This window comes from Mustela erminea, chromosome 11, assembly GCF_009829155.1.
Source record: "Mustela erminea isolate mMusErm1 chromosome 11, mMusErm1.Pri, whole genome shotgun sequence".
NCBI classification, from domain to species: Eukaryota; Metazoa; Chordata; class Mammalia; order Carnivora; family Mustelidae; genus Mustela; species Mustela erminea.
Genome location: NC_045624.1, coordinates 1,133,919 through 1,147,165, shown reverse-complemented (window position 1 = coordinate 1,147,165; position 13,247 = coordinate 1,133,919). Strand labels below are relative to the sequence as shown.

At 58.4% G+C, this 13,247-nt stretch overlaps 1 protein-coding gene across 6 annotated transcripts in view; it reads right to left on the bottom strand.

The window, feature by feature from the left end:
* PTPRN2 (protein tyrosine phosphatase receptor type N2) overlaps nt 1-13,247 on the bottom strand; it is a 709,963-nt gene that overhangs the window by 89,480 nt on the left and 607,236 nt on the right. For all 6 annotated transcript variants that reach the window (XM_032303991.1, XM_032303993.1, XM_032303992.1 and 3 more), the window contains one exon: nt 9,223-9,435. In XM_032303991.1, the coding sequence (XP_032159882.1) occupies nt 9,223-9,435 (213 nt within the window). The remainder of the gene's footprint in view (nt 1-9,222; nt 9,436-13,247) is intronic.

The following is a 13,247-nucleotide window of genomic DNA, read 5'->3' as shown; positions in this document are numbered from 1 at the left end:
GCAGACTCAAGGCGTGCCCAGGAAGCCCCACGCACGCAGGGGCAGGGAGGCCGCCGTGCGGGGGCAGGAGACCGACAGCTCAATGCAGCCAAGGACAGTCGGAAGTTTGGTCCCGGTCTCCCCTCGTGTTTCAGTTTCAGAGTGTGGGGCCACCAGACTCAGGATTTTCATTCTCCGTGAATGTGGCAGAGGACGGGCACGCCAGGGCGGAGGACCCAGTCCCCAAACACGGAACTGCACGGAACGTCCCTTCTGACCGAGCACTGGGTTTTACGAACAAGCCCGTACTCCCGGTCTCCGCTCGGGGTCACGAGAGGGGCGCTTCCAGGAACACGTGTTGCCTCCCTGGTTACTCTTCCGCTCTGTTGTCTTCACAAGAAACGAAAGTGATAAAACGCTCCTTCACGGAACAAATCCAGACTTTTTTGAAGTTTCATTAGAGAATTGAAGCCTAGCCGCACGTGGGAGCTGATTTCCTTGCCATTAGCAATCCCAATGCTTATCACCCAAACTCCTCAGCTGACCTACGAGGAACGCCAGAGTCCGCCCCAGCTTAGAGCTGTACGTCGCGATCACGTTCTCCAAACACCCTGTGGGATGTGGGATTAGCATCTTAAGGCATTGGGCCTTACTTGCTCACGGAAGCATCTCTGAATCCTCCCTTTCCCGTTTTCCAAATAACCATACGCAGAGACACACACAAACGTAGACCCAGACACGTAATTCTGCTGCTTGCTTTATTTTTAAACTTTGGGTTTAAGAATCCTTAAACTTTCGTTAAGGAAGGCAGACGGCCCAGCAGCGCCTCGTCTGGGCATGTCTGGAGTCCTGGGCCTGACGGCCTGGCGTCCTCGCGCATGTGATGTGCGCAGCCGGTCTGGCGGCCCCTGAGCGTGGGCACGCGCGTGCCTGGGGCCCGGGCCCTCTTCTGCGGGAATGGGGGTCCTGTTCGACCGGCGCAGCTTTGGCGGGGGACACATGTGGCGCGGAAGGGGAGGAGGCAGACGCCTGCCTCGGCAGCCCCATGTGCCAGGTCGGCCCTGGTGATCACCAGGGTGGCCGGTGTCGCGGCCCAAGTACCCTCACATCCTGGCTATTTATTTGAACATCCGGAGTGAATCTTTTTCACAAGTCACCTTCCTAACTGGAGACTGTGAACATCTTGTACTTGCTAATAGAGAAATGACCTACCAAGTTTCCATCCTTAATTATCAGCAATCCTCCCAAAGCAGAGAACCCCACTGGAGATGGAAATATTTTGAGGAACAGGGTTTAGGGATGACTAATTAGATGGAGAAGAGAAACCCAATCAGGTCGCTTCTCTAACCCAAGAGGAAAAGTCCTTTCTGTTCCCTGCCTAAGACGCGACTGCGACACTGAACAGACCACATCATGTCCTGAGTGCGTCTCTTGCTCACCTACTCCAGGAAGCCCTCCTGGGTCACCCTAAGCTCTCTGTGGACCATCACGGCCCTGTTTGTCTCAAGCACCATCTCCACACTGGTGTACACTGGTCCTACGGGGAAGCTGCGAGTGAACGAACGGTCTTTGCCATCCTTATTGTTACAGAAAACATGATTCTTTCATTAGAAGAAATCAGCTTTCTGGAAAGCTGCCCACTGGCCACTTCTGAGCTGCAGGGCGACTCTCCACGGACACGGGATCCGCACGCGGCACCAGGGTGGAGGAGGGAGTGGGGACCTCGGGCCTTGGACGGGAGTGATGCTGACACGCAGTCTGTCCCCGGACAGGGCAGATGGCCGAACCAGTGGGACTCGTGCCTCCGGGGCAGGGGGCCTCCTGGCCAAGTGGCTCTTCCTCTCATGACCTTGAACACTCCCCCTTCGACACTTGGACCCCTGTCACCCCCTGAGTCCCTGGGGCCCGAGCGTGCACTTGCTCTTTAGAGTGAAGCCCTCCCGGCTCGCAAACACACGTCCTCTGCGGCTCTGAGGTTCAGGCTACTGCTCCCCACCCTGACCCCTTGTCTCCTGCCTATCTTCCTCTGTGCCTTTCAGCTCAGGCCGTGCTCCCTAAGGCCCCCCGAGGGCTCGAGTCGGACTGGAGGGTCCCCCTGGGCTCCGGCACCCCGGGTGCACCTGCCAGGCCCTGCTCAGCGCGGACATGCACGAGGCCGACCCCGAGGCCGACCCCGGGCCTTGCTGAGTGTGTCATCCCCACGTGTGGCGAGCCTGACCTCACAGGGTCCTCCTGGCCTCTCCCCCGGCACGTGCAGGCTGTGTTCCCCGACGGGGAGCGGGGGAAGCCGGTGCGGAAGCCTGTCCGAGCCGGAAGCCTGAGCTCTGGGCCTGCCGTACGTCGGTACATCGTGGTGCAACGACCCTGCACCCGGTCCCGGCCCCCGCGCCTGAGGGGACCCCCCCGAGGGCCTTTCTTCCTCCTGCCATTTTGGTCTAACGCCCGCCAAGTCCATTCTGCATGTTTCCCTTCACGCCATAAGCCTCTCCCACCAGCACCCCACATTCAGAGTAGCTCGACAGCCCCTCTGAGACTCGGGGGGCAGCCTGTCTCCGGGCACACAGCCGTGGGATGACTCCCCTCCATTAAGTCCCCAAGGCTGGTGTGTGGGGCGCGAGGTGGGCCCCAGTTTCACCCGCGTCCCCTCCCTCCGGGGACGATGTGAGGGCGGCTTTGTTGCTCTCTAGCAGCACCCACAGGAGCCCGGCGCTCCCTCCACACCTGCGCCCACCCTAGTGGTCCTCCCGAGGAGGTGCTGAACTTTCCAGAAGTCTGGATGTCCCTGGACTTACGTGCTTCCTGTACAGGTGGTCCGTCTCGAGTTCTGGTTTACAAGACGTGCCCCTCTCTGAATCGGGGCCTGTGGGGGGAGCAGCCGTGCCAGCGACACACCGGACTGCGGCGGTGGGGGGGGCATCAAGAACCAAGCGGTTCTGACGACTCGAGGCCCACCAGCCCCCACGATCGCCACAAATGACGGTCGCACATGGGATTTAGAACTGAGATGCATTTACACTTCCGTGACCTTTTCTGACCTTCAGCAGCCCCGTGAAGGGCACACAGTTCTTTCCATCCCGTTGTGTGGCGGGCACAGGAGGCACGAGGCCCAGACGGAAGGGAGGTATCACCGTCTCCTTGTCCCCCGAGGGTCAGTGTTGGGAAAGAAATGTTGAAACCGAGAAGCGCACCATGAGTGGGCAGAGCCGGAGGACAGGCGCGCCCGCGGCTCTCCCGCCGACGCCCTCAGCACAGGGGAGCTGCCGGGGGACGACCGACCTAGTCCCCAGCAGGAGCTCTTGGCTCGGGGCCCTGTCTGTGCCCGGGAGTCAGCCCCTGCCTCCAGTGTGCCCGCCTGTCCTCTCCTGCTCCGCGGGCCTGTCCTCGTGGGGGCTCTCACCCCCGTGAGAGGACCCCGGGCCTGCCCGTCGTGAGCCCGTCGAGGCGCCCTCCCTCAGCGGCCTCACGTGTGGTCCTGTGTTGCTCACTGAGGCTTCCTGTGGTTTCATGCAAACTCCTTGTGTTCAAGAAGTCAGAAACGGAGCAGAGAAGTGAATCTGACCAACCCTGACGCCGCCACGGCACCTTGCACCGCAAAGAGAAAGGCAGAGGGGCTCCACCAGGTCTGGGGCTCCAAGGAGGTCCCCCTGTCCTGTGTGTGGGTGCTCCTGGGCCCTCTGGCTTCCTCTGTGCGTCGGGAAGAGCACACTGGAGGGGCCTAAATGTGTTAAGTCGCCCTAACTCAGCCCTGCGCCCGCCCTGGGACTGGGACAAGTCAGGCTGACCTGATGCTCACTTTCCCCACGTGGCCGCATGGGGTAAGCTGGGGTCCAGTGTGGCTTGCAGAGTGCCCCTGGGGCCCTGGCGGGCACCGGAGGGGGGTTGGCCTGGGAGCGGAAGACGGGACCCAGAGAGCCTCATGCATGTGCAGGGCCCTCCCTTGGCCTCTGCCACCTGAACACACCTAGACTGAAACGGAATCTCCCACTTGTGTGAACCACCCCCGAGGCGGGCCCTTCCGCGGCAGCCCCGCCAGGACACGCGCCGTCCCCTCGGGGGTGCCTCCTCTCCTGTTGGCCCTCACGGACGACGGGACCCCCATGGCGGCAAGCGGCCTGACACAGGGGAGGTGAAGCCGGCACCCTCTCCCTCCCGTCTTTCCTTAACAAACGCTTATTCCAGTGAACTCCAGACCCACCGAATGTCCGACAGAAACCCAGCAACACAGACACACAGACAAGACCCAGCCTCCCGGTGCCGGGACCCCTCGCACCAGCCCCTCCAAGCTTTTGTCTTCCCGGTAGCTCAGTGAACGCTCGGCTATTTCCAATTAAGCCTGATCTGATTATTATCGTTTGATCAGGGGAGACGGCTTGCTATATTGGGACAACGACATGTCTCAGTTTTGTGTTTAGATATGTTTTTGGCAATCTTTCCAGCCTTCCGCCTCCTCTCCATTTATTTCCAAATCTTAGGAGCTATTTTGGAGGAGCTGTGTTGCACAGAAACTGGAGAGTGGGCACACAGCCGCGGCAGCGGGAACCTGCAGGCTGGAAAATGTAAGATTTATGAGAAAAACACACTACAGATTCACACTTCACAGGACGGCACTCAGACCCAGGGTGGAAAGGAATCCGGAAGATTCAGCGGAGCTCGCGGCCCTAACATCGATCCCTCGAACCTGCAGGCACACGCCCACACACAGGTTCTCGGAATGCTTGGGCGGACGCGCTCCTCGCGGCGGACGGAGTCTGCAAGCTCGCCTTCGGGTGTCAGGCAGCTGCGCGGAGAAGCATTGACTTAATTCACAGCGAGGCCTGGGCCTTCTTCTGGGGTCGTGGAGCTCAGGACCCCAGGACAAGGCCGCCCCTCGACCGGATGAGACATCAGCTCAGTGTCCGGAAGGCTTCAGGTGCCAGCTGTGACTTCCTGAAAGGCAAAATTAGCAAAATCCCCATTCTCAGGCTTGACTGGGTTGGGAAAAAAACCCAAGTTCTTCAGGAATGCTCGAGGGAGGTTTTCCTTCTATGAAGCAGGGTAGATTTCACTTGCTGGGGCGTCACACCAAAGTTACTTTGACCTGAAACTTTAGGTGTAAAGCAAAGAAAGCCCGTTGTCTCTGACTGATAGCTAGCTGTCGGAAACAGGCTATTCTAGGAGCTCGAGGTGGGGTCAGGGAAACCTCAGGAGACCCCCTGTTTTCCACCTAGAACGGAAAACACTTCTCTAACGAGTGTACCAGTCACAAAAGATCAAACTGCCTTCGAGAAAGAGGGTCCCTGAACTTGAGGCCCCGGAGAACAAGCTCGCGACAGACACCCTCCTCTGCGAGGGGCGGGGTCCCCCGTGGCCCGGTGGGGAAAAGCTGGGCCATAGCTGCCGGCCGGAGTGGAGGGAGCCCCACGGAGAGCAGCCAGCTGGCATCTAACGTGGGGTCCCTCGCTGACCATCGCCGTGTGTGGGATGCCCACCGCGCCCAGGGGCATGCTCCCCTCGGGGTCTGGTTCCCTCAGGATCAGGGAGTGTGCGGGCGTGGGGAAATAACCCATCGCAAGAGGCTTCTGGAAATTCTGCGGAGTCTGTGCCTTCGTGTAGGGACGGGGGAGTGGGACAGCGAGCACCGGACTCCTGCTCCGCGGTGACCAATGCCGCAGGGAAAGGAGGTGACACACGCAGAGACTCGCAGAGAGAGGTCAGGATTGTTCCAAGCACCTAATCACGGCCCTCCGCAGAGGCAGGGCTCCCGAGCCAGGAGACGCCTGTGCTGCGCTGGGCCCGCCAGCTCCCTCCTTGCACACCAACCGCACACGCCAGCGGCAAGCAGACCGACGTGGGCACACGCACACACGTGACATAGGTGCTGTGCGCTGACGTGCCAATTTCGGGGGAGAAAAGAGAGTAAAAGTAAAGAAACTATCTTTTTAGGTGACGAAGTACCAATTTAACCCAAATACGTTATGTTTTATAGATTTAGAAGAAAAAAAAATGATGTTCCGTAACACCGGGGACGAGTTTGGAGGCCATTAAAAAAATGGCCTTTCCAGGTGGATTTCAATTATTCTCCTAGTTAACATCCCCTGTTCTTCCAAGTTTGAAGAAATTAACCTTGATAGATTATCTGGTAAGACTAATCTCTTGGTTAAGTGCGAATGTGTAAGAGTCTATCGGGAAATATTTGATTTTCCAATAGGTAAAGCAAACCAAAATATCTCACACACACACACAAACTAAGCTTTAAGACGCCGACTCTGTCTACGAAATAGTTCTGTCCTGAGGAAGAAGAGAAAAGGTTTCAACGTGTTTGTGTTGGGACCGAATAACTGCAGACTACTCACTGTTTTGAAACAATGTAAGACAAGCCCACAGATGATTCTAGAACACTCCACAAACGCACTGTAGCTTCCCCAAAGCTGCAGACCGTGAATTATGAGCACACGGGGGCTCTGCACTGGCCGCCAGGGCCTGGGAGGGCAGATACTGGAAGGGGTGTGTTGTCGGGGCCGACGCGGGCCAGGGCTCACACAGGGCTGCTGCTGCGGGGGTCCGCCCTGCGCAATGAGGCCACTGCCCCGCAGTTTACCTGCACGCAGACGGACCGTCCTTTTTGGCTCTCTGGGAAGAAGAGCTCCCACTCCAGAGGCCCCCGTCCCTCCTGTGCAGCACCAGCCCTGAGCTCCCCGTCCTCCCTGCGGACCCAAAGCCTCCGTCTGAGAACAGTTAGTTCCTCCATAAAGGGCAAGTTCACATTCTGACGTCAGTAAAACTTATTACCTTGCCGCCCACCACTCCTCATCCCAGGCAGCTACTTCTAACCTCGTGCACAACAACCTTCGACTCTTTCGGAGAGTTTATACAAATGATGGCGTATGAACTGAGGGACGGTGTAAAATCGCTCTGTTTTCCTCATCACCCGGTGCTGGGAATTGGAGCAGGTTCAGCCAAACGTCACTTGTATCAAAGGATCAGCGAATTGCAGAAGTTCAACGGTTTAAAAAAAGTATAGCATCCAGGCAACTTTTCCTGAAACGGTTTTTATGTTTGCAAAACTTGGAACAACTTCTCAGACAGACTTGAAGCTGGAAGGGGGGTCTCAGGTGTCGCTCCGGAAAAGCCAAGTTCAGTGTGGTTGCGGCTGGAAATTCACACCTGCTTCGTTTACAAACGTAAACATCCGCTATCTGTAGCGCAGGGACAAGAGCCCTTCATGCATGACTCAGCGGAACCCAGAGGTGACAGTGCCAAAATCCCAACCCCGCTGGCGGGCATCTTCCGGCCAGGAGACTGCCCGCTGTGGGTCAGATGTCTGCATTTAATCAGAGCAGCTCCCTGAAAGGTATTTCATGGTGATTTCAAAACTAAGCCCATCAGAAATAATAATTTCATTTCATTTCCAAATTTTCCTAGATCATATTTTCTAAAGAGAAGTTTTTTCCCGTGCCTTTTCTCCCCTTTTTATTAATCTGGATTGAAGGAAAGCACACATTTCATTTATTGTCTGGATTACAGATTCTTATTAAACAAACCAGAGCTCATTATAAAATCAATATCAACTTAACCACCATGCCCCCAGGAGGAACAGCAAAAAGGTCACTCCAAGAAATTCAAACAATTTTCCTGCTGGAAGGGCATGATTTTAATTACAGATACTATTAATTAGAGCTGTCACTGGGAAGGTTTTTTTCTGTTAATTATCACAAACTCAGTTCTAAGTGTGCAATTTCCACCTGCATTTTTGCCAAACTGAGTCATTTGTGCAAGTCCAACCTTCCCATTCTATCAATATTTTATATTTGAATTTCAAAGTGTATCAAAGGATGCCATGCTTTCTAAAAACCCAGCCCTGTGTGATCTCCGTCTCCGGCACACAGAACAGAACTGGTGTGATAATTTATTTATGTCCTGGCACAGATGTGGCCCAGCAGCCCACACCGATGGTCTCGCTCAATAGAATTTCTGGATAAATTCTTACTAGTTTATGTGACATTTTTTTTCAGGGCTTCTTCTTCAAACGTGATTTTTCTCTTGCTTTGAAGCACAGCCGTGCACTGGGGCTGAAGCACCACCTCCCACACGTTTGAAGGCGCCATTTCTTTATAAGAGCAGATCACACTGACCAGCCTGCGGCCTCCTCCAGAAAACCAGTGCTTTCCTCTCTTGGGTGACAATACCAAGAATTTTCTAATTGCGGGAGAAAGCGCTCTCTTGGTCCCTCTTAAACACGGTGATTTTATAAATTCATCCCAGCTCCTCCTGTGGGCCAGTGTCAGGGTGGCCCACAGAGCAAACGCAGCGAGCTCCGCGTGCTCCTGGGAGGCACCTTGCAGGGCAGTGTGGAGGGAGGGGCGGTTCCAGAAAAAGCTTGAGACCTCCTCCCCATGTAACTGTGATGGCGGACTCTTCAACTTACATATTATTGTAGAAAACGACGCAGTTATCACCGTCATCATCATGTGAGCACAGGAAGGGAGGAATGTCCTCCACGGGGAGAAAATGTTTCAGAAATACATACTGATCGGATTTCTACAACGATGATGGAGTATTCTACCTTCCCAAAGGGGAGGACACTGAGAGTTGTGCCCTGACCTGCCTCCGCGGTGGGCTGGCGCTGCTGTCAGACCCCGGGCTCAGTGTCACCCCAGGACGTCACTAAGGCGGAAGCAGGTGCTACAGAGCGTCCAGAAACCTTTTCCTGTCCTGCCTGCCTCCCACTCGCAGTGGCTGCGGACTGCGTCCAGGTGTGCTCCGGCACCCGGCAGCCACCGCCGCTCTCACCGAGACGCCCTGGGCTCACTTCGCACTTATCAGCGTTAGATTACACTTTATCCAGAGACTGGCAGGGGGTAGCGATAGATCGGGGCAAAGCATCTTTTCATAGGAGACCCGGAGGAAGTCGATGATTTAAGAGACATCTTCAAACGTCTATGCAACCCATTTATCTTGCAACTTTGGCATTTTTCATGAACAGTGGCCAAACTAAGAAAGATAACAGATAATACATAATTCATGTTTCATACTTTTTCCACATTTCTAATGAGCAACCTGCTATCACTCTAACAGACCAGCTGAGAACAGGGTAAGATTAATACACAGCAACAAAACTGTGGTTCCGAGGCATTTCTGTGAATTCTGATGGACAGTTTCAAACCGTTTTCCCCAAAGAACCGGAACCATGACTACACAGGGCGCTGGGACCAGGGAGGGGCCGCAGGCCGTGCACTGATGAACGGAACCCATCTGAACCCCTACCTGGTAGGCGGCGGTGGCATCCGGGCCGGGGTGCTCCCCGAGCCCCGAGAGCTTCTCCTGCAGCCGGGAGTGGGAGGCGTGGCGCAGGCAGTAGATGACCGCAGAGGCCAGGAGGACTCCAACCATGGCGACGACAGAGACCAGGGTCAGCACGATGAACGGGGTCGAGTCCTCTTGCTCAGCTCCGTGCGGCAGAACCCTGAGTTTGCTTTTCTGCAGAACAGGAGAGAAGGAGCCCTGTGAGCCGAACAGACTATGACCTCCTAGAAACTACCCTTCTGCCCTGCAAACTCAGGCTCAGCCCAGAGCTGTGCTGGCATTAACGCAGCCACAGGAGGGCCATCCAAACAGCAGCCCTCAAGGCTGCTCTAACTAGCGTGCCACAGACCGCAACATTTTCAAAAGGAAACTTGGAGGCCTTACTTGGTTTCCTGAAGGCCACCATCTTTCCAACCACAAAGACATAGTCTTGGCAGCTGATTTGCTGCTTTAAGTAAAAGTGCACGTCCCTTCTTCTGAACAGGCGTGAGGAAAACACCCCAGTGTGTCCCGAGCTTGCCCCACAAATGTTTTGGGGGCACAGGGAGGTCAGAGAACTCTACAGCACACAGCCGGAGCCGGGGCAGGTCCGCAGCCTGGGAGACTCTGCAGGAGGGCGGCCTGCGCAGAAACCTTTCCCGGTGCCGGCACCCACCCGACCCCTCCGCCCGCGCGGCCGCGGGACACAGCCCAGCGCCCGCGCACCTCCGCGCGTTTCCCTGGAAGGATCTGCAGGTCCACGAGGGCACCCCTCCGCGGTGCGGAGTGTCAGGGAGACACAGCGTCAGATTCTCATTGTTCTGGGGGCGGGTGAGGGGATCCTTTGGGTGCACTTCGCTGGTCTCCGCGGGCAAAAGGCGCGCGGTGCTCGCCCTTAGCTTCGGCCGCAGGTGCGTGAGCCGCAGGGGCCAGCGCCCGGGAGGACCGGCCGGTGCGCGGCTCCGGCCGCGACGCCCCCCGCCCCTGCTGGGGAATGAAGGCGGACGCGCGCCCCCGCCTCGGCCCGGTTGCTACAAGAGGAGAACAATTAGCAAACTCCTTTCCACCACCTCATTTCGCGTGGTAACAAAATGGATTTTTTCCCCATGAATGCCTGGCCGGCCTATTCATTATGTCTCTCCTATTAGCGATTTTCTGCTCCGCACCCAGACTCCCACCTCCTCGTCCCCCGTCTCCGAGTGTACACAGGGCCTCATGTCAGGCCGGGCCATTTTTATCTTGTAATCATAAAGGCCACCAAAGCAATTATCGCCGGTCTTGACTGGAAAAGCTGGTCATTAATTAGCCTCCTTTTGCCTTCGGTGCCGCGGATTAGCTGGTGCCGGGACTGAGTTAATGGAAACGCGGGTTAAATGAGAAAAGACGCTGGATTTTCTTGCCTGGATGCGCGGCTCCGAGGACGACGACGAGGCAGGCAAACGGCGGGAGGCCCGCGGAGGGCGGGGGAAGGGCAGGGGCCGGGGCGGGTGGGACCGCGCGGGGAGGGACCCGGCAGGGCGGAGGGCCGGAGAGGGGAGGGCGGAGGGCGGGGGGCGGAGGGCGGAGAGGCAGGGCCCCGGGTGGGGGCGGCGGCGGGGGCGCGGGAGGGGCGCGCGGGGCTGCCCAAGGCCTGTGTGGCCGGTCCCGCGGCCGCCCCCGGCGCCGACCCCTCCCCTGCCCCGTCCGGCTCGGCCCCCTCCGCGCCCGCACGGCCGCCGCGGGAAGGTTAAAGCTGGCGGAGCCGCGGACCACCCCTCCGCGCCGCCCGCGTTCCCGCCGCACCCCTGCCCGAGCGGCGTGAATAAACCGCCGGGACCCCACCCGGCGCAGCGAGGCCCGGCCGCCCCGGCACCCCGGCTCCCCGGCCCCGCGCGCCGCGCTGCTTCTCGCCCCTCCGGCCGCGGCGAGCCCCAGGGCGCCCGCGAGGCTCCGGGTCCGGGGTCTCCGCCGCCGCCAGGGGTCTGCGTCCCGCGGCCGAATCGACACCTGGGTGGGGGGCGTTTCCAGGAGGACGGTTCGCCCTGCCCGCGCCCCCCGCGGGACAGCCTCGCCTCGGCAAACCTTGCCGGGACAACAAAGGAGGCGGCGCGGCCGAGGGAGGGGCGTCTGCTGTCCCCCTGCCCGGGCCGGGTCCTCCTGGCCGTCACTACGCGTCCCCCCACCCCGCCCCGGGACAGGCCACGGGAGGTGCCCGCGTCCCCGCTTAGGCCAAGCGCCAGCGCCGGGGATCCCGCCCAGGCGTCGGGAGGACCCCTGGCGCCCACGTGGTTGACGGCGCCCGGGAACAGGGACTTCCCGAACCTTCCCGCCCGGCGACGTGAGCGCACACGCGTGCGGTGGCCGGCCTGGCTCGCGGAGGACGCACAGCGCGCCCCCGACAGTCGGCCGCACGCGCGCCAGGGACCAAAGCCGGGGCTGAGGGTGCCGGGCAGTCGGGCACAAGGGGTCCCGCTGAGCAGGGTGGCCGCCGGCTCTCCGTGTAAGCGACACAGAGGTGGCCTGTTTGTCACCTGATTCCAGGCCGGAGGCCAGGAGACAGGTGGCAATGACCACACTCAACCTGGCCCAGGTCTGGGGCGAAGGAGAGACCCCAGGCTGAACACTCAGGAGGGAGGCCGCACCGAAGCTCTTCCCAGGCCGTGTCGCGGCCAGCCGGGACACCGACGGTCACCGGGACCCACGATGCGGTGGGCAAGCGCGGGGAGAGAAACAGGGCTTAACCGCTGCCCCCTTCGCGCGGAGCTAACTCACAGGTCAAAGAAAAATGTCAAGGAGAGTGACTGCCCCCAGACCTTGGGTCCCTCCTCTCCGATTCCGCTCGCCCTCCTCCCAGCTGCCCAGCGCCCCTCCCCCACCGTCGGAGGTGCGGCTGGAGAAGGGTAGGACCCCATGCCCGCTGAGTCCCAGGTTCTACGGTGTCCTCTAGTCCCAGGCCAGGAAGAAGGCCCCCAGGTTAGCCTCCGGCCGCATACCCGAAAGGAGGCCCTTCGTGCAGCCAGGGGAAGGGTCCGTGGCTGAGGACGGCGGGTGGGAGAGCCGGGACAGCGGGGGCTCGCAGGTCGCAGGCGGGAACGTGGGCGCGAGGGTTTGTAGGGGGGAGGGCGCCGCACCCGGCGGGGAATCAGGGCGTCTGAGCCAGAAGGCGTTTGTGGGGCAGACAGACCCGCCTGGCTGGTGACGTTGGCCCCCCAGGACCCTGGGCCGGCCCCAGGGCTGCTGGGCTGAAACCGGAAAGGTTACGCTTCCTGGCCCACTCTCGCTGCTTCCCCGTGTCCGACCCTGCGCTGAAAGGAGGGGTCCAGCGCGAGGAAAAACTGTTGCTGGTTGCTAGTCAGGTGTTAGAATCCCGGAAGAAACGAAAATTCATAGAAAATACTCAAAAAAAAGTAAAGAAAGTGAACTCCCCTCGTCGGCATAGTGATCGATTTAAAATAACGTTATGCTTCTTTCCTTTCCTTTTTGTGGAATGAAGAAAAGAAAACTTCTAGGCCCTGTTAACCACCAGCTTTAAGAGAAAACAATGAGCCCGACTGATACCCGCCGGAGAGGGCGTCTGCGCTGCCACATGCTCCAGGTGCGACCTGGATGGGGGGGCCTCAACCCCCTCCACTTCTGCTCCCTGCACCCCAAGGCTGAGCAACTGGAACTACATGTGCTTTCCCCAAATTTCGTCCTGGGGCTGGGCCCTGCAGAGAGCCCTCGACTAATTAGAGGCATCCTGTCAGTCTTGACTTGGAATTGAAAGAAAATAATGCTGAAATATTTATGACTTTGACATTTACAGTCGGGCGTCTTGTAAAAGCGGAACTGTACGGTGGCAGAGAGGTCACCCAGGCACGCTGGTAGCTGTGCACCCCAGGAGGTAGGAGACACACACACACAAGCACTTAATGCCAAGTTCCAGACGCAGGAAAAGTACAGTTTTCAAAAATAATCAGGAATAATTAAGTCAACTTTATATCAGGTTAGATGATCCTGACAGTACCCTGCGGCACAACATTGCATGC